Consider the following 24,157-nt stretch of genomic DNA (forward strand, 5'->3'; position numbering starts at 1 on the left):
TTCTGAAAAATAGCTTCTCGGAGAATATATTAGAAAAGGCCTCTTCAGCTGCCAAGTATTAGTCTAATCATCTCCGTTTTTTTTACTCTTCCTTTCTCTCACTCCCGATATCAGACGCAGACGTGGTCCCCTTGAAGAGCGCAGGATTCACAAAGAAAAGGACTTCAGTGGCCTCTCTCTCTCCCGCAGCGACGATAGGGGAACGGCTCATCCTAATTGATCCAGACTGTAATAACTCCTCCTGCCCTCAAGAGAGAGGCAAAACTCCTCCATTTCTCTCCCCCTCCGTGCGGCTCCATCGCTTTCTTCTCTCAGCTGCTTTAGTTTATAATCTGTACGTACACACTTATTATACCAGACTCTGGAGCTGCTGCCTTTTTTAGAGGCTTTTTTTTTTCAGGGGGATTGTTTTGTAAGAGGAAAGAAAAGTTTGTTCTGTACTTAATACCAAGATCGCTCCATTGTTCATCCCCGTTCCTAATCCATGCTTTGTTGTTTTCCATAGCAGCAACACAATACGGAATTAGTATCTCGCTTTCAGCATTTCAATAATCATGTAAAACAGGTATCCCTAATCCTGGCTTAAAGCTTAATTGGAAGAGTTTAACTCTTTTCCCCATGTATTAAACTGTTGGTGATTGAAACAGAACTAGATTGCAACACTCTACATCGTAAAGACATTGCGCCCTAAATTGTACCACTCGAGGATCAAAGTTGGTGATGGCAGAGCTGGCGAAGAGTTTACATGGGCGTAGCACTTTTCATTCGAACTGATGATCCCTTTTTTTTACAAAAAAGCAACAACAAATGACTCTGGTTCACTATATCATTCACAAAATCTAGCCCAGGCAAACAGCCTGTAAGGGGAATCGAGGGGAGTGGGAAAATTCTTTATTTGAGGTGGAAATTTGGACAGTTCAGATTACATCTATTTATATCTGTAGGTCTTTGGAGTAATGAAATACATGCTATGCTATATGATGGCATCAGCATATCCTTGTCATGCTAAAATATATCATTACAATACAGTAGGTAATAAATACTGTACGTCTTGGACATTACTTGCATGAATATAGTTTTATTTAATGTTCTTGTTTTTGTCAGAAGAATTCTATCAAGTTAAACAAGACCTTCCCTTTCTAATCTCATGTTGGTTGGCTCATAAAATACCCATTTTTTTCCCAAATACTCGTCTAATTTAGCTCTAACCCTAATTTCTGTATCTCTACCAGTAAGAGAAGCCAGTGATCGGTCTGTGGATTTCCTGGTTCGGTCCTGTCTATGTCGATTGGTGTTACATCTGTGATTCTCCAATCTGTGGGTACTGCTCCCACTCCAAGTGAGAGATGGAATATCCCAGCTGGGGGTCTATGAATAACAATCCCCATTTTCTTTAGTGCAACTGTGAAAATGCCTTCAGGCCACCAGCAATTTATTTCAACCATCCCAGCCCCTCTAGAACCTGCTGAAATTACCCTGTACTGCTAGAGCTTGTTCAATAGTACAGGGCATATTATTGCCATCTCTGTGAAATATTCATTGAGCATATGAACTATATCCTTATTACCTCCTATTATTACTCCCCTATTATTTAAAAAAAACTATCTACTCCTACATTTACTGTTCTTTTACAACTGTGGCACTGAAAACCAAGCTTTACATGATTGTTTTCCCCCGGTACCATAATTTTTCTGTCTCCTTGACAAATCAAATATGCTTTTTCAACTGCTATTGTATATTTATATACTAATCTCCAAAAGTTGAGGACACTTTTTATGCTACCTGCAGTCCTCTCTTCCTTCTTTCGTTTTCCTTAATATTTCCATTAAACCATTAATCCAGGCCATATTTTCCTGGACTTTGCTGTGTTAGGAATGAAAGAGCTGTGAGCCTTTACCACTCTGTTTTTGCAGTATACCCATCCTGATTCCAGGAGTGGGTCTCCATAAGCCCTCCCATTTCCTCCAGGCTGCCAATGCCCAGATCTGTCAGTGGGCTACTGTACATTAGAGCTAAATTAGAGGAATACTTGGAAAAATCCTGGGAAAACGGGGCAGCTGGGTCTCAAGCCCGCAGATCTCGGACTCAAGGTGCTCCACCAGCCCACAGCGCTCCCAGATGAGCTCTCCCAGGACGTGTCCATCCAGAAAGCCAGCCATCCTGCACACCACACACTGCAAGAGCCTCAAAGTGCTATTCCAACCCTGCCTCTTTATTAAATACCCTTAAGTTCTTTCTTCAATTACTAGACATCTTTGCTAACCCAGGGGATTAAGTACTGTATGTGATGTTTGACGTATGTATTTTTACTACTATAGTGTATATGGGCAGATCATGGAAAACAGGAGAGTGAGATTGCATCTGACTGCTTACTTACTTCACACAAAAACTGTTGCTTCTGCGCAGGCAAAAATAAACACGCTGGGAAAAATTCCTTCCTCCTGAGGGCGGTCAGACAAGTTCCAAGAGAACTAACTTATTTTATTTTTCCCTAAAACTGGAATTGAACACAAAAAAAACAACAACACAGAACTGAACAGACCGAACACTGACCGGCAAACAAGCTACGCTTCTTTTCCCAGATACTTCCTGTTCCCTAATTTCCCCATGTGACAGAACAGACTGGAACCTGAGCTGAGGTGGTGCTGTAGGTTTGACTAAGGAATACAACAGCCTGACTTACAGGTTTCATTCTTACAGCCCTTCATCAAACTGGTCCACATGTGTGAGGATCCGAGCTGCCCTTCTAAGGATGTTCATGACTAAGGTGTCACGTCTCGCACTCGCCCTCGCAAACCCCATTCCATTCCCAAACCCACTGTTTCACGCTCCCATTCCTGACTGAGCCCATCACATTCCCACAGGCACCAGATTCCACAGAGTCTCACTCCTGAGCCAATTATCCAACCACGTTCCTCTCCCTTCACTGTTTAAAGTCCCCTCACGCGTCAAACCTTGCTCACTATTGAAAAGCCTCCTTTAGAGTTTTCTAGTGCGGATTATTTTCTTGCTGGATTTCTTGGTTTTTGGACTCAACTTTTCCCTTTTGATCTCGTCTCTCGGATTTCGCCTTTCGGATTGTCTTCTCGGTTTGTCTCGCGCCCTTTCTGGTTAACGGATCTCTAGCTTCGCCTCTCGACCTTGCTTCTGGATTACGATTTCGGATTGTTTGCCTCTGTGCTATGCACAGGGTCCCCGGAGAACTACCTGCTGTAACCCTGACACAAAGGCATTCAGATTGAAGTCAGTGTGATTCCACAAGACCCGTCAAAGAGCACACGGTGTCCTCAGATTTCTGGTTAAGAACTGAAATATACTGTCCTCTTGCAGTGTTAAACAAAGAAGATTATTCCTGGTGACAAGGCATTAAAATTGTAGGATCCCATTGTGAGTCTGACTCAAAGAACATTCACGCACTAGTTCAGCTCCAGTTCAGCTCGGGACAGACTTGGGATGACTCATGCAGGAAACAATAAAAACAATTTGTAAGGAGCTGATGGACCCACTGCACATTAAGGTCTAAGTCTCAAACAGAATTACCTTCTCAGTCTTTCTTCTCTTGAGGTCCCAGGTTCAAATGCAGCTCAGATCATAATTATAAAGGGCTAGGCAGGTACAGCTCAGTTACCCAGTAGTCCTCCCAAATTGTAACATATATTATGATACACTACTATACAAATTGCACAGAGCCATTTTAAGTTGTGAATATATAGCTTTTCATTCCTTCTCCTGTGTAAGGCTCTCCTGACAGCTCTTTGGGAGTGCAAAATGAAATGTATCAACTCGTAATATTCCCAGTTTACAGAAAAAGACTGGAGATGAGTTGTTTTAATGACCATGACCTGGTCGAGATAGGTTCATACATCTTAAGCAGTGCCATTCTGTGGGTGCAACTGAGTTTCAGAGCCCTTACTGTTTTACTTTGAGGAGTTCGACAGCAAGGTCTGTTTGATCTTGGAAAGGATAAAGCATTAATGCCTTCCCGGTGTGGTGTCCTTCCTAAAAGAGATTTTAATCTCAACAGGACTGTCCAGTAAAATAGAGGTCATATTGACGGGGCATTCAGGAAAGAAAACCAGCTGGTTTTGACCTGAATAGCGTTCTTAGCTTCTTCCTCCAGGAGGGTTTTATATCCTCCTAACCTTGGCATTTCTCTGCTTTATCCCTTAAATTCACACTCCTCATCAGTAAAATGGCAGAAGGCTACAATGCATTATAAAGCCTGAAATCCATTTTTTAAAACGTAGAATTGCCAATTATTTTTGGTTCTACCCGCTTGATTTTGAGTAGCCAGCTGTGTGGTTTTCACTTCTCGGCTCGCACCTACAAACACTGCGAGCGCACACGGGGGAGAGTGAAGAACTGTCGGCCAACTCCCCCGATCTGCCCACCTTCAAGCTTCTTGTCTTTTAACACGTCCCTGGAAGGTGACCTCGTACCACTGGAGGAAATAGGCAGCCCTCACACACGCCAATTATAAGTGCCCAGGATGCTGCAGAACTCGCTGTGATCCGACAGAGCCCTAGCAGACTAATCCTATCTGGTGCTCAGACAATTGCGTACTGCTTGGGGAATCTCAGTCACAGTCAGCTAGTGCCATAGCCCAGGGCTTGGACCTGGGGTCACACACCTCAACGTGTGCTTATTTGAGCACTGTTCCAGAGGTGCCATCCTGCGACGAATGTTTAAGCTCTCCATCAGGAGGACAGAAACTGAACTGAAATCTGTTATCAGCCATTTTATTCGTTTTCCATTAAAGCATGCTTAAAGACACAAAGAAAAGAATACGGGATATTAAGTGACGAGTTTCATGGATCGCTGGTGTCAAAATAAAAAACACCACACTCAATGTCCTCAAAGTCACAGATCACCCAACAAAAACCACAGGACTGCACGCTGTGAAACAAAAGTGAAATTGTAACAAGGTGCTGTTCTGAAAGGTAGATTTGATGTACAGCATGTTTATGAATAAAAACCTACAGGTTTGTGTGAAGCTTTGAAAAATGAAAATATATAGCCCAACATTCATCCCAGTCACTGAAATCAAAGTATTGTCCATCCCTAAATATAAAATGGGGAGAGAGCAGTATTTAACATGTGCTATAATCATACATGCCAATCACCTTGCTCAGATATTGTGTGTCACAATCGAACCGAAGAGCAGTCCTTTAAGACAAGTCAGGTTTTTACATTTTTGGACCCAAGATTTCCTTTTCTCCTGTACTGCGAGTTTGCTTTCTTTCTTGTTTATTTAAAAAATTAACAGTCACAGCCGTGCCTGCTAAATAAATTGTCAAGTGCTGCCCCAGATTCCCGTTTTAATCTCGCTTTGGCAATTTAAGAGCAGGGCGCAGCCTGCATACATATCACCAGCTCTGGAGCTCGAAACTGTCCCCTCCCTTGCAGCCCGGTTCAGTATTTTGTCCAGATCAGTTTATCTAATTTTCCAGTAAATGCTTGAAATGTATTCCTGCACACTTTCCCCCATTAAACGCTCGCCAGGGAATTGAAAAAATAAAAAAAATAATAAGAGATAAGCTCTCTACCTTCCTTCCCCACCTTCAGTCATTCTTCTGTTCATGCCTGACAATGTACCTGTACAAAGGCAATGTGAACCAAAGCCATTTGTTACATTTATATCTACATTTATGCTTTTTTAAATAAAATGTCTCTCTGTTGTGTAAAAGCTTAAGAATACTGGCTGTTGTCTAAAAAGCAAGTATCATTTAATACAAAGAAAATTCCAACTCCAGTTTCACATACCACTCAAAATATAATCAAATACTTTTTCAATCTTTTTGTCCCTTACATTTGCATTCTTTCACTTTTGAGTTTTTAGCTGCTTTTTTTAGCATACAATGAGAACTGTATGATAGAGCTTTTGCTTGCACTAATGTTAACTGCCAAATAAACTGTATTACATGTGCTGAAGATAACGGAGACTTGGTGCTGCCCGCAACTGTACTGCCTGTGAAAATGTCACAATTTAACCAAAAATCAAGAAACATTCGAAATCAATAAACATGCAAAACTCTTACGAACAATATAAATTATGTCATTTCCACTAAGTCACACAATCCTTTGCAAAAAAAAGTCCTTAATTCTTCTCAGCAGGCCCTCTATGAGTCATATCTTCAGTGATATCTACATGACGAGCATGAAAGAAAAATCCTTGCTTTAATGGAAGATTAACTTCTCTAGTGAAGAATATGCAGGTTAAAAATGAATACAGAATGTTGCCCCTTGGTTTAAACAACAGAAATACTCTTAGATGTCGTGAATATTTGAAGGATTATCACATATTACAGAGAAGATAAACTGACACATAATAATTCCAGTCTCTGGCAACCCTGAGTCAGGTGTAACAACTGCAATACTGTACATATACTAGGACACCATATACACAATACAGCACTAGGGTCTTCAAGGACTATACCCAATTCTATAGGTCTCGGCTGTCAAATACCAAAGTCATTTCTGTTTCATATGATGAAAAAGTATTTCAAGACGTTTGCCAGTAAATATATGTCACCCAGTCTTCTGTAGAAAACACTGCCTACTTCTAAACTCTTATGTTTATTTATTTAACAGTCTATGACATCCTTTTAGTTGCAATGTAGCTCAGGTCACATCAGGAAAACGAGCTGCAGAGCCAGTTAAAGTACGCATGTTAGGCAGCTGAAGGAGCTGCAGACTCCTGTTCTCTGGCCATGTGGGGAACGTTCTGCTGATTGCTGGAGAACTGTTCTGAGACAAGTTACTCTGGTAAGGGGGGAGCCCTCAGATGCAGCTTTTTAAAATCAGGAGTGAAGCACCGGTTGCTTTTTTTTTCACACGGATAGATGTCGGGCTGCAGCTCTGTGAAAAGCTGAAGGGACAGGAGGGAAGAACAAGACTCTGGGTTTACCAGTGCCGTGGAGACGGAGGGGTGCTTTCCCCAAAATCTCCAACATCCCGGCAACGCCAGTCATTGCTTTAACACAACAATCCCATCGGAAAGCTTGTCGCTGCGGAAAGAACCTAAAGCAAGCGCTCAAAACGCCATCCAGAATAAACCCCTAGAAAAAGGTTTACAGATTTTTCACGCTGCATCCATTGCAAAGAGAAAAATGACACAAAAATGACAGGTACTGCAGCCACAATTAAGGGTGCGCTGAGCATGTTTATCTGCTAAGGGAAGTGATTCTCCCTATTTCTGCAGTCTAGGTTCTGCCCCTTTAAAAAGTTCTTAAGGAGACTCGTATTAATTAAAACAGGAGGAACACTGTTAAGATTTATTTTTAAATTATAAAATGAGTTGCTTTCTTTGCTTCCTATCCTCTGATGACACAACTGCCTGTCGGTTAATGCGCCAGAACCACGTGTGCTTCATTGGGATCAATTGTATTAAAAATGCAATGCTTTCTCCAGCAGCTTATGAATTTCCTTGGAGAAACTTCGCAATAGCAATCAGCTAAAATCCCTCCAGCTTTAAGCAGCTAAATAATGTTTAGTTCCAATCTCCTGCAAGTCCCAGTGAAACGTGCAATATCGCAAAGCAGAATGTATGTGAACTAGAAATAAAACCTGAAAATAAAGAAAGACACTGTCTCAGTTCCATTAAATGATAGGTGTGCTGAAAAGCAAATGATATTGGTTGAAAAAAAAAAAGGAAAAAGAGCTCATTTAAAACAGACAGCTTTTAGGTCAAGCAGGAGGACCAAGCTGCCTGTGTGATTTCCAGGACCAACACGCAATGAAGTTAATTTTAACTTTATGTACGAGAAAAAGGTTACAGTTTATACCTTCTGGACTTTCTTTGTTCGCTACAACACAGCCTTCAGTGTCCAAGCAAGTGTCATAGAAAACACAAGATATTTGCTTTCTTGCATGTCAACTAAAACACATAAAGCTTAATATTACAGTTTAGTAACATACCTGCTTATAAGACAGATATTATTTAGCACTTTTCCAAAAAGAAAACACCCAAAATGCAAAATATTACTTTCTCAAATGTTGCATGACTTGATATGAGGTAGCCCACTTCCAAACCTTCGTACATCATCTTGACTACTGCATGACAGCTCAATTATTAATAAAATCAACAAGCAGCCTCAATATTTTATCAACTGCATAACATATCCCACACACAAAAAAAATTATAACAGTATTTTTCTACCTCATAGAAAAGACATAGACAAGAGTGTTTTCTGTGTATTTAGATCTGCAATAGCTTGACCATGGAAAATTGTCAAAATATATAAAAAGGATTCAACTTAAATCAATAAGAAAATGATGTCTTATATGTAAAAAGTAAATAACATTAACTTCAGTACTCAAGCCGAAGAACCAAGGGTAAAGATCTCAAGGTCTCTAACTTTAACACCGCCTTGTCCTTAAACAGTTAGAAACTCCTAGACTTGCCACTGGTCCTGTCAAGCAGAGAAAAACACACAGATAGGCTGGCAGACAGACAGGTAAAGGTGTTTCTGTATTTTCAATAGCAGGATAAAGGAAGAGCTAAGCCGAAGTATATATAAAAAGAGAGGCACAAATGGGAAGCACTTCATAACAATTTAGCCAAAAAAAACCTTGAGCAGAAACTTGCATTTGAATGTTTAACTTGAGTGCACTGCTGCACAAAAAGCCCAAGACAGACCAGCGTGGTAGTTACTGGTGCGATTACTTATCACACAGTAGGAGTGAAAAAGAGACCCTCATCCTTATAGATAAACAGGCAGACATGCAGACAACTAGGGAAGAGCAGACAGGAATTCCATTGCAGGCAGTTTATAGAAAAAAGATAAGAGAATTTGTAAGTCTTCTCCATATAAAACAATCTGCCACTGGCTTAGCTGCCTGGCTGAGCAGGAAACTCTAAGGTTAACAGCCACACCCCATTCTGTAAATGGACAGCATCACTCTCCAGCAATCTAGCAAGGCAAGCTGCTTCATCACTTCCTGTGCAGGGCACATGGCTTGCTTTACCTCATTGGTGTTCCATCTGTGTCTCTCCTTCGGCAGCGACGAGCATTTTGGTAGACATTCAAGCAGCTTTTTGGGTAGGAATATTTTCACATGACTGCCGTTACTGTTTCCATGATCATCTGAAAATGAAGAGAGCAAAACAGATTAAACCCATTCAAAGACAAATGGAGATCAAATATCTAAACACAGGGTGTATGATGAATGGCCAAGTCCCTCTGTGCTCTAACATGAAGGACACACATGTGGTGAAAGGGGAAGCAGAAAAGCCACACATCTTTGTCAGCAACTATATCACCCTGCAAGTCACAATTGGCAACCCTCTGATGATAAGCAGGTGTGAGCCTGGCTAGGAGAGACCTCCTGGGAAAGCTAAGGTTGCTGCAGAAACAGGTGTTAATGGGACCAGTAGGGGGTGCTCACCCTGCAGACTGTGTGGGTCTTAAGACTCCACTATGCTGTCCTTCAGATGAGACTTATGACCAAGGTCCTGGATCTACATGGTTGTTAAAAATCCCAGAGTGTTTCTCGAAAAGAGTAGGGGTGTTAACCCTGGTGTCCTGGACAAATGTCCCCCTGGCCTTTATCAGTCATGGCCTCATAATATCCCTCATCTATGAGTTGGCTTCCTCACTCTGTTCTCCTCCCCACTGATAGCTGGTGTGCCATCGCATCATCCATGTGGAAGCTGCACACTGGTGGTGGAGGGGAATCCCTATTACCTCAAGCTCATTGAGTGTAGTGTCCAGAAAAGCACTTTGTAAGTGTAAGGATATTATTATTTACATCGAGCCATTGGAACACAGGAATCCACTCAGCTGTGCTGCTCAATCACAATTAAAAAGCTGGGCTGTTTGTGTAAGTACAGTACATCTCAAGTTTATAGATAATCCATTCCATTAAGGACTCCTAACTTCTTAAGCAATTATACATTGGGTCATTTGGAAGTAGGTAGTCCCAATATGTGTTTCTATTTCACTACCACTTTAAAAAGTATAGGAGCAACAAGAATGTACTGGAGGAGCAATATTAGTCTCTTTTCCTTCATTTAGAGGCGAAACTCATCAACAGCTCTCCGTTCTCAGCACTTGGTTTGGAAATTCTGTTCTTGTTCTTCCTAAGAGTCTTTACTTTCTAGAGCAAATGACTCTTCCATGTCCAGCTAAACAAAGCGTATTTTAATGAGCAAGCTCAGAAATCTGAAGGCACCCCAAAAATGTTTTACAGTTGTCTCCAGGGAAGGGAGATATGAAACTTGATAGTATCGCTACATATCCCGCATCTGATAATCCTTCCCATTTAGAAACATTCTGCAGATTTTAATGAACTGTTTTTCACATAATACCAGCCTTACACAAAATAAATACATTTACTTTCTAATCTGTTTAAACAAACACTGTTATGCCAAGATATATCTGGAGAATGAAAAAGAAGCATGGTGTGAGGCAGGAAACTGTACAAGACCATCCAATTACAAAAGTAAACACGCAGGTAAACAAGCATTGCTGGATGTATTTATAAATAAACCCAGCAAATCGTGTGTGCTCTTACAATCCCGGAGTAGGCAAGAAGAAGTTACTCTCATTCTTCTAAATAAACAGACGGAAAGACTGACAACTAGGAAAGGACAGACAGGAATTACACTTTCTGATGGTTTATAAAAGAACATTTAAATCGTTCATTGTTGTCTAACACGTTTACAAGAACATTTAAAAATATTTTAAAATCACAGTCAACGGCAATTCAAATACAAAATCTGCAACTCAAGCTAACGCCACACTGCGGCTCAGATCGGATAATGTCGTACACTGGGAGATTGTGTACAGAGCGTCTCGCCACACTGCCAGTCCCAAAGCTCAGCGAACTCCGTGCAGCCTCCTGAGCCCGAGGAGATGCCTTCTGCCTGTACGAGAAGCAGAGGTCCTGGTACTGACTCACTCTGATGAACCACGCCTGCACCAGGCTCCGTGGGCACGCTGAAGCGTTTGTGCAGAAACACCAGCATTGGGTGCAAGTGATCTTTGACAGCAAATACACCAATTTAACCTCAGGTCCTTTGTTACTGAATGTTAAATACTGTAATAGAAGGTCACATGGTTTCTTTAACTTTCTCAAAACAATTGGGTACTAGAAGAATAAAACAGGCTAAAAGACAGATATGTATCAAACAAACCTACAGACACACAGTATAAAAGCTAGCATTTAAACTAGAGCTTAGAATTGGAGTGAAGTCTTGGAGACCAACAGATCCCTATCCATGGACCACTAATGGAATCAGAAGTGGACATAAAACTTTTCAGAGGTTAAGAACGACTGCTTTTACACAATAATCTTCCACAGATGATTGTACTGAACCCTGAACCTGATGCTAAAACGTCAGGGGCAATGAGGGCAGCTGGGGGCAGAACAGCTTGTTTCTCCAGTAGCCTCGGGGCACAAAACCCCCAAAAGGGGTCTTCGGCTATGAGCAGAGAAGGGGTTCTTGCCAGAATGTCTCCAGTTCCTGAACTAGCTCAGCCGGCTTTGCAGTCCCCAGTTTGGATGGGCTTGGCCCCCCGTGTGTAAACAGTTTGGGGTATTAAAGCTGTTTCTCTGCATGCCGGCACATTCCAGTTTTAAAAATAACATCCCTCTACTGTGCATTTGAATGCTTATCAAACCGAAATAAAAGAAAAATCATGCCTGCCTGCTCATACGGAAATCTACACCTTTACATGGTAGACCGCTATCCCACACAGGCAATATGCATGCCTGACACCAAGACCAGGACTGAGAGAACTGCTGCCTGATGACTACTGCGAGACTGCACTGGCTATACGGAAATAAGAAATTCGTGTTGCATGGTAGAAAAATGCAGCTGGTCAGTAAATCAACATCTTTCAAAGGGGGCATTCTGCCTCCCTTGTTCACTATTTCCCCATCCTCCACTGCTCTCATTCTTTCTCTCCACAGTAACTCCATTAGCAAGCAGCTTGGCAGGCCAGTCAAAGCGCTGCTATTTACTTCCATTGTTCTGCATCAGACCAGGACTTTTAAATTACACTGACACTCAAGACTGCAGCTTGAGAGTCAAATTTTAATCACCATTGTTTCTGCTGTCTGCTGTCTGATGCCGATTATGGACCTGTCTCCTGCACCGCGATCCACTCAGCCGAAAACAAAGTTTTTCCTCCTGCTGCACAAAATTCTTCTTCGCTGATCTTTTTTTTGTTGGACAGTCATTTTTACAAAAGATGTGTTTTCGAATGTCATCCCGGCAAAGCAAAGATGACCTCTCCGGGCAAAAGGGGGTAACTGTGAAATCTTGGGAGGAGGGTGACAGTAGAAAAGGAGATCAAAAACATGTTATTCCAACGTGGTTTCGGCTGCTAATGTTTGCTTTGGATCAGGGGTTTGCAAGGAAACCTGCAAACAAGAGGAGAGCAATAGGTCCAAGCAGCTCATTAGGTTTGTCGTATCTAATAGAACCAAGGATCACATCCAGCTGTTTCTAGAAAGACACCAGGACATCAGCTTTGACCACATGGCCTGATGGCTTATTCCCCCATCCCAGTGAGGTATAATTGTGTTCTACATACGAGCATAACAAGTAACAAAGGGGGAAATGAAAAAACCCTCACCCAACCTCTGCACTTATCCACAGCTCTTTTTCGAGTTGTAAAACATTTTCAAATGCAACTGACTTTCATTTTATCGCTCAGTGGAGGACCCGGGTGTAACAAAACTGCAGTTAGCAAGTTAGTGAATTCTTTAATGGAAGTCAGAAACAGGTCACCTTAAACTAAAAAAAAGTCCAATCTAAAACAACAAAAACAAGTGTAGGCAGCTCAGAACAATTTAGGAGATGTTGGTGCTCATGGCAGGAGACATGGAGGATGTTTCCAAGAAACACAGGACTTGTATCGAGACTAAACAAAAAATAGTGAATAAATCATACGGTTTTTTATCATATTATTGGGATAAAATAATCTACTAATTTCCCCCAACTAACTGTCATCACAACAGCTTTGAACCCAATCAAGAAATGATTGTAGCGTGTTTTCAATGCAGTCAAGCACCGATCCACTCAAGGTGAAAGTGTTCACATGTGATAGAGTAAAACTATTTAGCTTTAAAAAAGTTACAGTTATACATCTTCAATAAAGTAAGAGCAGTAGATAAAAAGACATTTATCAATTTTACTATCCCCCTTAATCAATCTTTACATTCTCATGCTCTGAAGAATAAAACGAAATTTTAAATATAGATGCCACCTTCTTTACCTGTAAAATGCTTTGATAATATAAGATCACTTTATTGGCCATAAACAATTTCTTGTATTAGGAATTTGTCTTTTCGCAGACCCCAGCTTGCTCTCCATGAGACACACAGACAGGGAGAGAAGCTTGGGGTCAGAGCGCAGGGTCAGCCATTTATACGGCGCCCCTGGAGCGGATGGGGTTAAGGGCCCTTGCTCAGGGGCCCAACGGAGTAGGATTCCTCTGCTGGCCGCGGGATTTGAACCAACAACCTTCCAACAATAAAATGAGTCTAACAATAAATAATAGTTCTGTCCAAAAAAACACCATAATATTTAACAGCAGAACAGCAAGTCTTGTCATGTTAATTACTAAAGCACAATGCATTATTGCAATTTAATTGTAAAATATAATTACCATATTATGCCCACCACAAAAATGCTGTAATATTTACTACATTACCACCATGGCTTTATCATAGTAATTATCGCTGTACTTGATCTGATATGCTCATAATCCACAATTACCATACTTTTTCTCATCACATTTAAGTCAGATTTCTAAGAAATGCTTGTACTATTTAAAATGTATGGTGTTATACAGTTTAACATTCTACAGTGTATGACTGGCAGTACCGTATGTACTGTGTATTAGAAATATACAATGTCTGGTACACGTCGGCTCTTCGGTTGAATCTCAAGCTTTTAGTCCAGCGTTGGAATATAATTGTGAAAGAGATTCTGATGGCATGTTACTCTCATCCACCATGTGCACAACGACAGTGGCACAGGGCAGCAATTAACTGATCACATCTGCCTCTGTATGTGTTCCCAGCTCATCTAGGCATTACAGTGTTACTGCAGCACCTGGCTTCTAATTCTGTAACCACTTTACTCTGTGTTAAACAGAACAAAATGCAACCAGTCTTTCAGGGCCATCTGCAGCACACAGAGTTAAAACACACTGAACTGCAACTTCAGCACAGAAGTCAACTGACAAAATTTACCTGCGCAAATTTGTTTGCAAGGCTCAGGTGTTCTTCCCAGTTCTCAGGCATCGCATGGAGGTGAATCTCACTATATTGACCCATGATTACGGACTGCAGTTGGAAGAATGAGTTAACAGAGAAACCCAGCTGCTGCTTGGAGTGAAATACACAGCACAACCAGTAACTGCTCAAATTTTATCATACCTGTGCAAAAAACATTACAGCCCTGTAATTCACCAGGAGTTAAAAAAATAAAATATTTCCTAATATATATGCGTTTTTAATCAAGGTAAGAGCAACTCACTGTCACTCAAATGTTTCTGAAACACTTTGCAGTAGTGACCACTAACTGATTACATTTCTCAGTGCCAATGTAGACACAGGTCATTTAACATCATGACTGAATTACTGTAAAAGTGCTCTGGCATACACTGATCAAACTGTGTTAAGAATGAGTATATATAATACTACAATAAAAAAGATACTGCCTTATGTCAGATCTGATCAGTACACAATAAAGGGATTTTACTGGAGACACCCTGCCATAAACATGCATGTGAAAACCTGATCTGTTTGAGGCGGACTGTTGCCATTACTGGACAGTCACTGAATGCATTTCGTCTCGCAATCATTATATAAAGAAAACTATCAGTTCCTATTGGGAAAAAGCATAGAGTGTTGTCAAAGCCCCAACAAAGCACAGACTGCTAATGTTGTAACCCAATTACTGTAATTATACACAGGCATATATTAGCATATTAGCATATGTTAGGCATGTGAATGCCTTACAAAGAAGATATAATAGAAATTGTTAAGATGAATCATTAATAAAATTTAAAGGATTTCATATAATCCACTAATGCAGTGGGAAATTGCAGGCTATGGAACTCTTAAAGGCTGCTATGTACTATGCAGTATACTACAGTATTCATTATCCCTTTTCACCTTAATAACCAAACAGCATCTGAAGCTGAGATGTTATCTACCTGATTCTCAAAAAACTCCGAAAGGTCTATAAAAATGACGACATACATAACAAAATATTACAACATCACACTTTCAGAATCCCACAGCAAAAATGTACCAAAGAGAAAAATCCGTTTTTGCACGCCACAGAGGCGCATACACACTGCGAGATGCAGATCTCACCTACTTTCTTTCCATTTCCAGACTTCGTACGTGCCTGTTATTATGCAACTGACTCGAATTCATGTTCTTGCCTTTGAGAACAGGGCAAAAACATGACAAGTTATTAACCCGAGATCAGTACAAAACAAAAATGTGATTCACAGTCTCCTCATAATTAGGGGGCACAAAAAGTTTAGTTTTGCTTTAACTATAGAGGTTCAGTCTGTAACTGTGGCTGTCTATCCGCCTGCTCCTGCCGCCAAAATTACAACAGTGCAAACTGAAGAAAAACAGCCGGGTGTTGTCATGGAAGGAAAGAACAGAATTAAAGAATGAATGGACCCTTAGCTGGAGTGAGCTCTCTGCGACAGGACAAGAGGTGGGTATGCAAGCCAAGGATCGGATAGAGTCCCAAAACTTTACATTCCTCTCCATTTCCATCAGGGAAAAAAGAAAAGAATGTTGCATGAAATGTATAATCCAAAATATCTCATCCAGCCCTACTACAGGAGTTCACAGAAACCTGATCTGAGAGTCAAATGCCTCTTCTGGGCTTTTGTATTCTTCTCATACTTTATGTGAAGATGGATTTGAAGACTGAAGCATTTGCAATTGTAAGCTACAGCCAGAACGGGGTTATAATGAAAATTCTGCCTGTGTAAATTGTTCTTACACCAGGCAGGCAGATATCTGTAATCATTTGCTTCGCCCAATTAACATTTACATACAGCACCTGCTCACGAATACGAAACCGCTATTATCTCTGGAAACAAACAGGGCAGAAATGTGAGCTCGGTGACAAACTGAGAGCAGAATGAAGGTGGGTAGAGAAGAGGAGAGAGCAGCCGAAGAAGTAAGAGCTCAGAAACGCTCTTCATCCTACTCCTCACCTCGCAACCTTCGCTCTTCCAATTCCGGTCTCCTCTCTGTCCCCAGGCCCATCTACACTCTAGGGGTGACAGGGCCTCTCCTGTTAAGCCCCAAAGCTCTGGAGCTCTATCCCTAAGGATATCAGAGTCACATTCTTTAAACGCCTTCAAATCCAAAACCTTGTTCTTTGGAAGGGCCTTTACTGAACTGGTTCTGTTCTTTACCCCTCTGCTCCTACTGTATTCAGTACCCCCATCTACTGTCTCCTCTCATTTTGTTTTCTCATTGTGCAGGCATTGTGTATGTTTTATTGTTGTTGTTCTGTAAAGAATGCCACCTTTTGAGGTGCTATATAAAAGACAGACGATTATAATTGTGATGATGATGAAAGCAAGGGAAGGGGAAGGTGCAGGAACAGAAGAAAAGCAGAAGAAAGATCCAGAGTGTTCTTTTTTCAAAGAAGGAAAAGAAAAGGGGAGAAAATGGTGATGGAAGAAAAAGGAGAGACATATTGTAGTAGAGGTTGGTTTACATTCATTTGGAGATATATGCAGGAAGGAAAACAGAGAGGCCTTACAGATGTGCCCTGAATGGTGTACAAAGTAATAGAAAGAGAAAAAATGGAGAAAGATAGGAGAGAACTGTGTGCTTTTCCTTCTCACCAAACACATGTCCGAATTGCTCCATTTCAGACAACAGGACAATAATGGCTTTGATGAAATTGCTTTTATTGGAGCCTGGCGATGTTGGGTGTGCTGATTTCTTTTCATATTTTCTTGCCTTTCTTAAATGTGAATGCTGACAGAGATCGAAAGATGCCTCACTAGCCGACACAAACCAAAAAATAAATGAGAAAGACTTAAAACCTGGGAAAACCATGCATACTTGCATTGTAGTGGGGATTATTCCAATTTATAGAAGCATACAAGCTCTGCGCATTACACAGGAATAATGGATGTAACAAACACAATTAATACATTTTACACACCAGGGATTATGGAGGGGGGGGGTGTGATTAAGTACATTCAGAAGTCGCCAGTTCTACAGTCTTGCTTCACAGGTAAATTCTAAGAACCTCTTTGAGTTTACATCCAAGATCCTGTTTTCTTTAGCCATTACATTGAAAATGCACTTGTGCTCCTATATAGAGCACTTCTAGAGTTTGCAAAGGTACAAGTAATCAAAGTAAGCAAAGGTACTGCCTTGTCTTTCTCACACCTGAAGAACACGGCCAAAACGTTGTGTTTTCTTTCTTCTTTTTTTCAGCATGGAATAAACCTATTACTTGTTCCTTTGCAGCCTACGCATGCTGACGCAGCTACCCACCTGAACTACTTCTAGAGTTTGTTGACTTACACATACATCCATATGAGCTCGAAGCAATGCAGTTTGGTAATTGCACACGCAGGGCCATGTGGAACACATGTGAAGGCACCACAGACCCACTCATGGCCACCCATGATGTTAAGCATCCTGAGGACTACCACTGTCCAAGGGTTCCAGCTGTATATACAGCACAATGGACAGTTTTCACAGTACAGCTCCTTAAACAGGCCAACAACGTTTAGAAGGAAGGTGCCTGTCTACACAGTATATGTGCTGTATAGACACACTAAGGTAGCTCACGATCGATGTTTTATATCTAATTATAACCGGGACTGGTCTGAATCAATTCCGTACTGTGGCCAATAAGAACACTCAATTATTGGGCACATCTGTCAGCATTCTTTTTTATTCCACTCTCTGTGCACACTTGAAGCCTTAATAGCAAACCCCTGCGTTTTATTTTTTTTTAAAGCAGATCGAGTTATCCCCCACAAAAACTGCTTAAATGAGACTTCAAGATAAAACCCTTAACTTCACATGCAATATTTAGGCATTTGAGGATGTGGAACATAGGCATTGGTATGCATGAAAGGAGAACATTCTCCAAGAGTATCCCTTTCAGACAGAGTCCATACCAAGCAATGCTGATATCAGAAAGCAAATTGGACTTTGATGCAGAAGAGCCACAACCCCTCAGGTACTTTAGCACATTCAAACTCGATCAGACTGGAAACCTGTTCCGAAAAAATGCTGAACGATGCAATGACAAAAACCTAACAGCCGTTAAAAGTTCCCCAGTGACAGTTTTCTTGACAGCTTTGCAAGCCTATAGTGAGATCTAGAATATACTCAGATCATATATTTCTAACGACCGTCCGCACCCAGGACGTCTCAGTCAGAGCAACCCCATCAGGTGAACCATTACATTCCACAGCATTCCTCTTCACTGATGATTCAGTACTGAGATGCTAATATGTGAGCAAGGATGCAGAGCCATTGTTCCATGCTATACAGCATAACATGAAGCAAATAGCAGAGTTTAATTAACATACATCCTTTTTCTTCTTAAGCATAATTTCCCTCGGCCAAGGTGTGTGTCCAGAAAATCAGCAGGACAATAAAAGGGAGAGCAGGCTTTTCAAAAAAGTGGAGGGCAAAGGCTCCTCATTTTCTTTCTTGATTTATATCACTTTGGAATGGAACACCCACAGACCAACAAAATGTCACCCATGACACTGGATGCCTGGGGATCACTGTGAATCTCGAATAGATTCCTGTACTCAGGAGCAAAGCAGGTGCTCAGCCGGGCTGTTTAATAGTGTAGCAGGCCATCTCAAGCCCAGCGACATCAGCCTCTCTATCTCCAGAAGTCAACGAAGTACTCCAGTGAGGATGTGCAACTCGACCTCTGTCCAGCTGCCTCCTAGCACCATGTCCAGTCACATCTGGATGGAAAGACTTCACTCTTTGCCAAGAGAACCAGGAATGCAAAATGCCAATGCAAAGCAGTCCTTACCATCGATGTGATTATTGAAGCAGAGATGCAATCAGCCGCCAACTCTAAATTGAATATTGTCAGCAATCAATGCAAACTAAAACTTGCGGTCTGCCAAAACTATGATGACGTGTTCCAGCTAGAGTGTACGTCTGCCAGCAAGGACTCTGGGCATGTCTTCCATTCGAATGTACAATGATATCCAGTGAATTTATCTGTAAAACTCTCAGGTTTCCTCTAGCCTAGAAACCTTCAATTTTCAAATTAAATTTCGCCATTTGTTTATGACACTACAAAAAATAACAGCGGTTGCAACTGCTTTATCCTAAACGGTTGGCTCTGCATTGTCTTTTTTTCTGCTCCAGTTTTTTAAATGTATTTATTTTGTTCCTCCCGCGTTTAAACAGATTTATGATCTCTGTCATGGAGACTCCTCTGCAGGTGTTGAGGAAGGCTGCCTATGAAAACGATGGTTCAAAGACTGTTTTCTTGAGAGGAAATAAAGTATGACAACTGCAGTGGCACCCCATGAAACCCCACAGAGATCTGATCTGTGCGAAAATCTAGACTTTGGAAGACATCCTCCCACTTGGGAAGACATTCAGCAAAACGCTTTGGTGATCTTAAATCTGATAAGTCATTTTCTATGCTACAAATTACAGAAGACAAATGCTCCTTTAATAATGTTTACATGGCACGATATTGTACATTCTTCAATTGTTTTTTTCATCTATTCATTGTTTGATTGTGAACAGTGTAAACTGACATATGAAATTACTCAGATACAGGAGCAAAAGAAAGAATATTGAGGAAGCATTCTAATAATAATCTCTTCTCAAATTCAAACAATAAGAGTGCTATAATTTAAGATAAGGAAGGCGCAAATTGCAAACCATCAATCACATTTTCCAAAGAGCTATTCTGTACTTCATTCCATTTTTTTTCACCTTGTAAAACTGTCATTTTAATGTTTCTCATACCTCTCTAGGAAAAAGCCCATCTAATGTTCTCATTTCATTGCTGTCGTTCAATTGTAAAACTTCCAATAATAAAGTCGCTAAAATGCTCCAAAGTTTAATTTTCTCAGTACAGAATATTAAGTGATGACAAGGGATTTTTTTTTCCCGGTACTCAAAATAACTAATATAACAGGAGTAATACCTCTTTGCATGACTGTCTCTGCAGAGGACCTGCATGCTAATTTCTGAGCGGAGACACTTGGTCAAAACAGAAGCTCGCAAACTGGAAACACTGTTTCTGCAGTGTGGCTGCAAGACAGGAATTAACATTATTCATGAAAGTTAACTCCCAGAGCACCTGCTTGTGAACCCTCTAGGAAATTAGTTAATTAAATGTAATGTGGAGTGATGTCTATGACTGAGCACTGTGAGGTGTGCAGTATATTTGGGAAAACCACAGAGGAGATACCCATGAACAATACTTACACTGTGTATGGTGTAAAGCACTGCTGAATACATTTCAGGGTTACAGAAAATGGAGTTTTAACACTTGCATCTAATGCACTACTCACATAACATAACATAACTAGCAATGTGGTTAAACTGAGGATATGTTTCAAGCACTATTGATTCAACAGCTATTGAAAATTCCCTAAAATGAACACAGAGCATTAGATGATTCTGAGAGAATCCCACTACAGCTGGATACTGTAAAGCTCTTTGTTTTTTTCATTTAGGACTTAAAGCACCACACCAGTGTCTGTCCAGAGGGTCTCTGCGAAGCGCCGGGCAATATTTTTTTGGCTACCTCCACTGCTGCACTAGACATTAGCATAATTCAGTCTTTCTTCCATTGAAAAACAATTTAGTTGTCAAACACTAAACTGCAAAGCACGCTGAATCAGGAGCCCGTTATATTAGGAGATGTGCTGTGCTGAGCCGAACTGGGCTGCTGCCAATTTCTTCCGGTCCCCTGATGGAGAGAAAGCGCCGCCGGGGCTGAATCTGAACGTGGGGATTTCTGATGTCCACACCAGGTGGGATTCTCTCACTGGAAACCACGGTACAATTCTGCGCAGCTTGACCAGGCTTCCCAAAAGTATCAGGGCCGGAGAATCCAAGCTTCACATAGGGGCTGGGAGGTACAGAGGTGTAGCAGAGAGTTACAGGTGCACTACGGCCTGCTGCTGCACGGATAACGTACTGTCCCAGTGCACAAATATGAAAGAGAAGCCTATGAAAGATGCGCAGGAAATTCCTGCATCAACAATGTCTTTTATACCCAGGGCCAATTAGTCTCTGTTCTCTAAAGCTTACAATTTCAGCTACCTGGAAGCATGAAATACAAAAAGAAAATCTCTCTCATTTGAAAATGTTTAAGGCTTTAAGGCAATGAGATGCAAAAGGTATCCCCCTTAACCCTTCAAAAAAGCACTGCTTCTAATTTAATCCAGCTCAGCAGGTGGGCATTAAGAATGAGCAGTTCCAGGGCCTCCTGAATGGCTCTCCCAGAGAAGACGCATGTCTATGATCCAGGTGTCATGGGTTTGAGCCTAGGTCATGCCACTAGACAGCTATAACCAAAGAGAGTAGGATGGGAAAAGCTGGCCAGGGTTCTCTGGGGTCTTGATAAAACACAGTGACCCCTGCAGGCTCGTGGGTGCCTACAGGTCTGTGATGCTGTCAGGGGAGGGAGGTGCCTCTCCTCCACCAATCAGCACTGTGCCCTGGTGCCCACCACGCGTTCGAAGGCGAATGAAAGGAAGGAGTCTGCCCACACTTCCTCATCCTCTCCCGTGTGCGGTTGCGGGGTTTACAGCTGTGAGCCGAGAGCGAAAAATGCCATTGGCTGATCAGATCATCAGGTGGGTATGAAAAAACAACAGGTGATTCTAATTGAAAGAAAAAAGAAGGAGCTACTCAAAAATACAACTTCTCCTACGTTTGTCAATGTGGGACAATTTAAACCAAAACACAAAGTGCAGCCCCTTCTCTTCTTGTTGGGGTGTCCCATTCTGATGCAGGCTTGCTGGGAACACAGACTCTCGACACCGACATCACTCCTCCTGCTCTGCAGATTAAAAAAAAAAAGCTATATTTTCTACTTAGAGTGGAGCTCTGATCTCTGGATTATCACTGGTTCTTTCGGTGAAACCAAGTGTTTAGGATTTTAGAATCTCGGTCACACTGGCCTGCACAGAGCTCACCCAAGGTACCAGAACAGGTCAGGAGACTGGAGAGTGCTGACAAAAACAAATCTTAAATCAATACCTTCCCAGACTGCAAACTCCTTCTCCTCTCCCTTTTGTCTGCAAGCACGCTAAAAAGGACAGCTTTATGTTTCACTTTTCTGACAGATTGAAAATGTAAATCTTTATTACATTACTTGGTGCAATTCTGAAAATTACAAAAAAGGAAAGTAGGTCGGGGTTATAATGCTGTGCTCCCCAACACATTCAATCTATATCAGAATATCCAGTATTATCAGGTTTTTTCATCTTAAAACAGTAACAAATTACAATGTGAATATGATCAATACAATAATGATACATTTTAAAAAGTGCTTTTTATAAAACTGAGAAGGCCCTGTACAAGACAAAACAAAATGTATATATATACACAATATAAACTGCAGCTTAATTGTACAATGACAAACTAGAATGAACCGTGTTACAGCAAAGATTGAATTGAATTAATGTTGATTGGTCATACATGTACTGAAATAGTCAAATGGACAGTAATATAATTGGATCTTCACGTTGAACTTGAGACAACCCAGCCAGTCAGCAACCTTGGTGCAAGGTTACTGCGAAGAAGCAGAATATTAACAAGTTATGAACATCAATATTATTATACCGCCACAGCTATTATGGCCGTTATCTACAGCAGCAGCAACGGCCAAGTTTTTCGGTAGCATTGATGTCATTAGTTTTTTTTTTTTCCATAAACTGGTTTAAATGAGGGGAAGTGACAGAAGAAAATATACTGCTAATAACTGGGAAACTTAAAGATGAGCAACAGGCAAAGAAAAGTCTTTGGCACTGTATCAGTGATTTATTTTCTGGGTATTATTGGCTTTAAATCATGTTTAGTTTTTTCCAAAACTCTGAATAGCAGACTGAGTTTCAGAACAGGCACCACCGAGCAATGAAACTCAGCGGAGTCAATTTAGACAGATACCTGTTGTAGCTCCAGCCCTTCTAATAAGGCTGTGATTGCAAGAAATTGTCTGGTTGTCTATGAGAGGGCTTGCTTTCTGAATGCTCACTGCTGAATGTAGAAACAATCTCCCTTATCTGCTGCTCCACATCTCGGATACAGACCAGCGCTCCTGAGCACGTACAGACTGGCCGGCATACAGGAAACATGGGCAACCGGAGGGCCCTGGTCAACCTGCCCCAGCAGGAGCACTCAGACGCACACGGGCACACACACGTCTGCACAGCCAGTGGCACCCGCGCCGGCGGACAGGGACGAGCGCCGCGCACAGCCACTGCCACGCGGGCAGGCTAGGCCACACAAAGATCATTTTCATTGAATACACTGAAATACTCTGAGCCAATCACCCAATCAATCCATCCATTCATTTCCTAAGCACTTTATCCAATACAGGGTTGCAGGAGAGCTGGAGCCTGTCCCGGCAAGCAATGGGCACAAGGCAGGGTACACCCTGGATGGGACGCCAGTCCATCGCTGGACCCAGGCAGACACAAATACGCACACACCCACACCTTGGCCAATTTTCCCAGAAGCCAATAAACCTACCAGAAGCCAATAAACCTACCGAAGACCACAGTCTTCAGACTGTGGGAGCAAACCCATGGAAATACAGGGAGAACATACAAACTCCACACAGACAGCACCCCAGGTCTGTAATTGAACCTAGGGCCCCAGCTCTGCAAGGCAGCGATGCTGAGCACTCCACCACCGTGCTGTCACACCCAGTCAATCCAAACAACAAATTGCAAACATATTTGGCATAGCCACGTTTCTGAAAGACACGCTCTATGGATGCAGTCGCAATAGTGAACTACCTTTTTTCACCTTAAATGCCCTTTACATTCAGGAACCAGTGCTTGTAGAAGTCCAGGTACATCTAGTTCAGATTAGGTTTCCCCAAGTGCAGGGGTGGCCTAAAAAAGGACCAAACTTATCAACGTCAGTAGCCAAGTAAAGGGAAAAGAAATCG

General features: G+C 41.6%; 1 protein-coding gene across 2 annotated transcripts in view; it reads right to left on the reverse strand.

The window, feature by feature from the left end:
- The window catches only part of LOC148817486 (calmodulin-binding transcription activator 1-like), a 421,546-nt gene that overhangs the window by 385,803 nt on the left and 11,586 nt on the right, over positions 1 to 24,157 (reverse strand). For both annotated transcript variants that reach the window (XM_088937940.1, XM_088937938.1), the window contains exon 3: positions 8,968 to 9,086. In XM_088937940.1, the coding sequence (XP_088794066.1) occupies positions 8,968 to 9,086 (119 nt within the window). The remainder of the gene's footprint in view (positions 1 to 8,967; positions 9,087 to 24,157) is intronic.

Source organism: Atractosteus spatula, chromosome 20, assembly GCF_055471065.1.
Source record: "Atractosteus spatula isolate fAtrSpa1 chromosome 20, fAtrSpa1.hap1, whole genome shotgun sequence".
Taxonomy (NCBI): Eukaryota; Metazoa; Chordata; class Actinopteri; order Semionotiformes; family Lepisosteidae; genus Atractosteus; species Atractosteus spatula.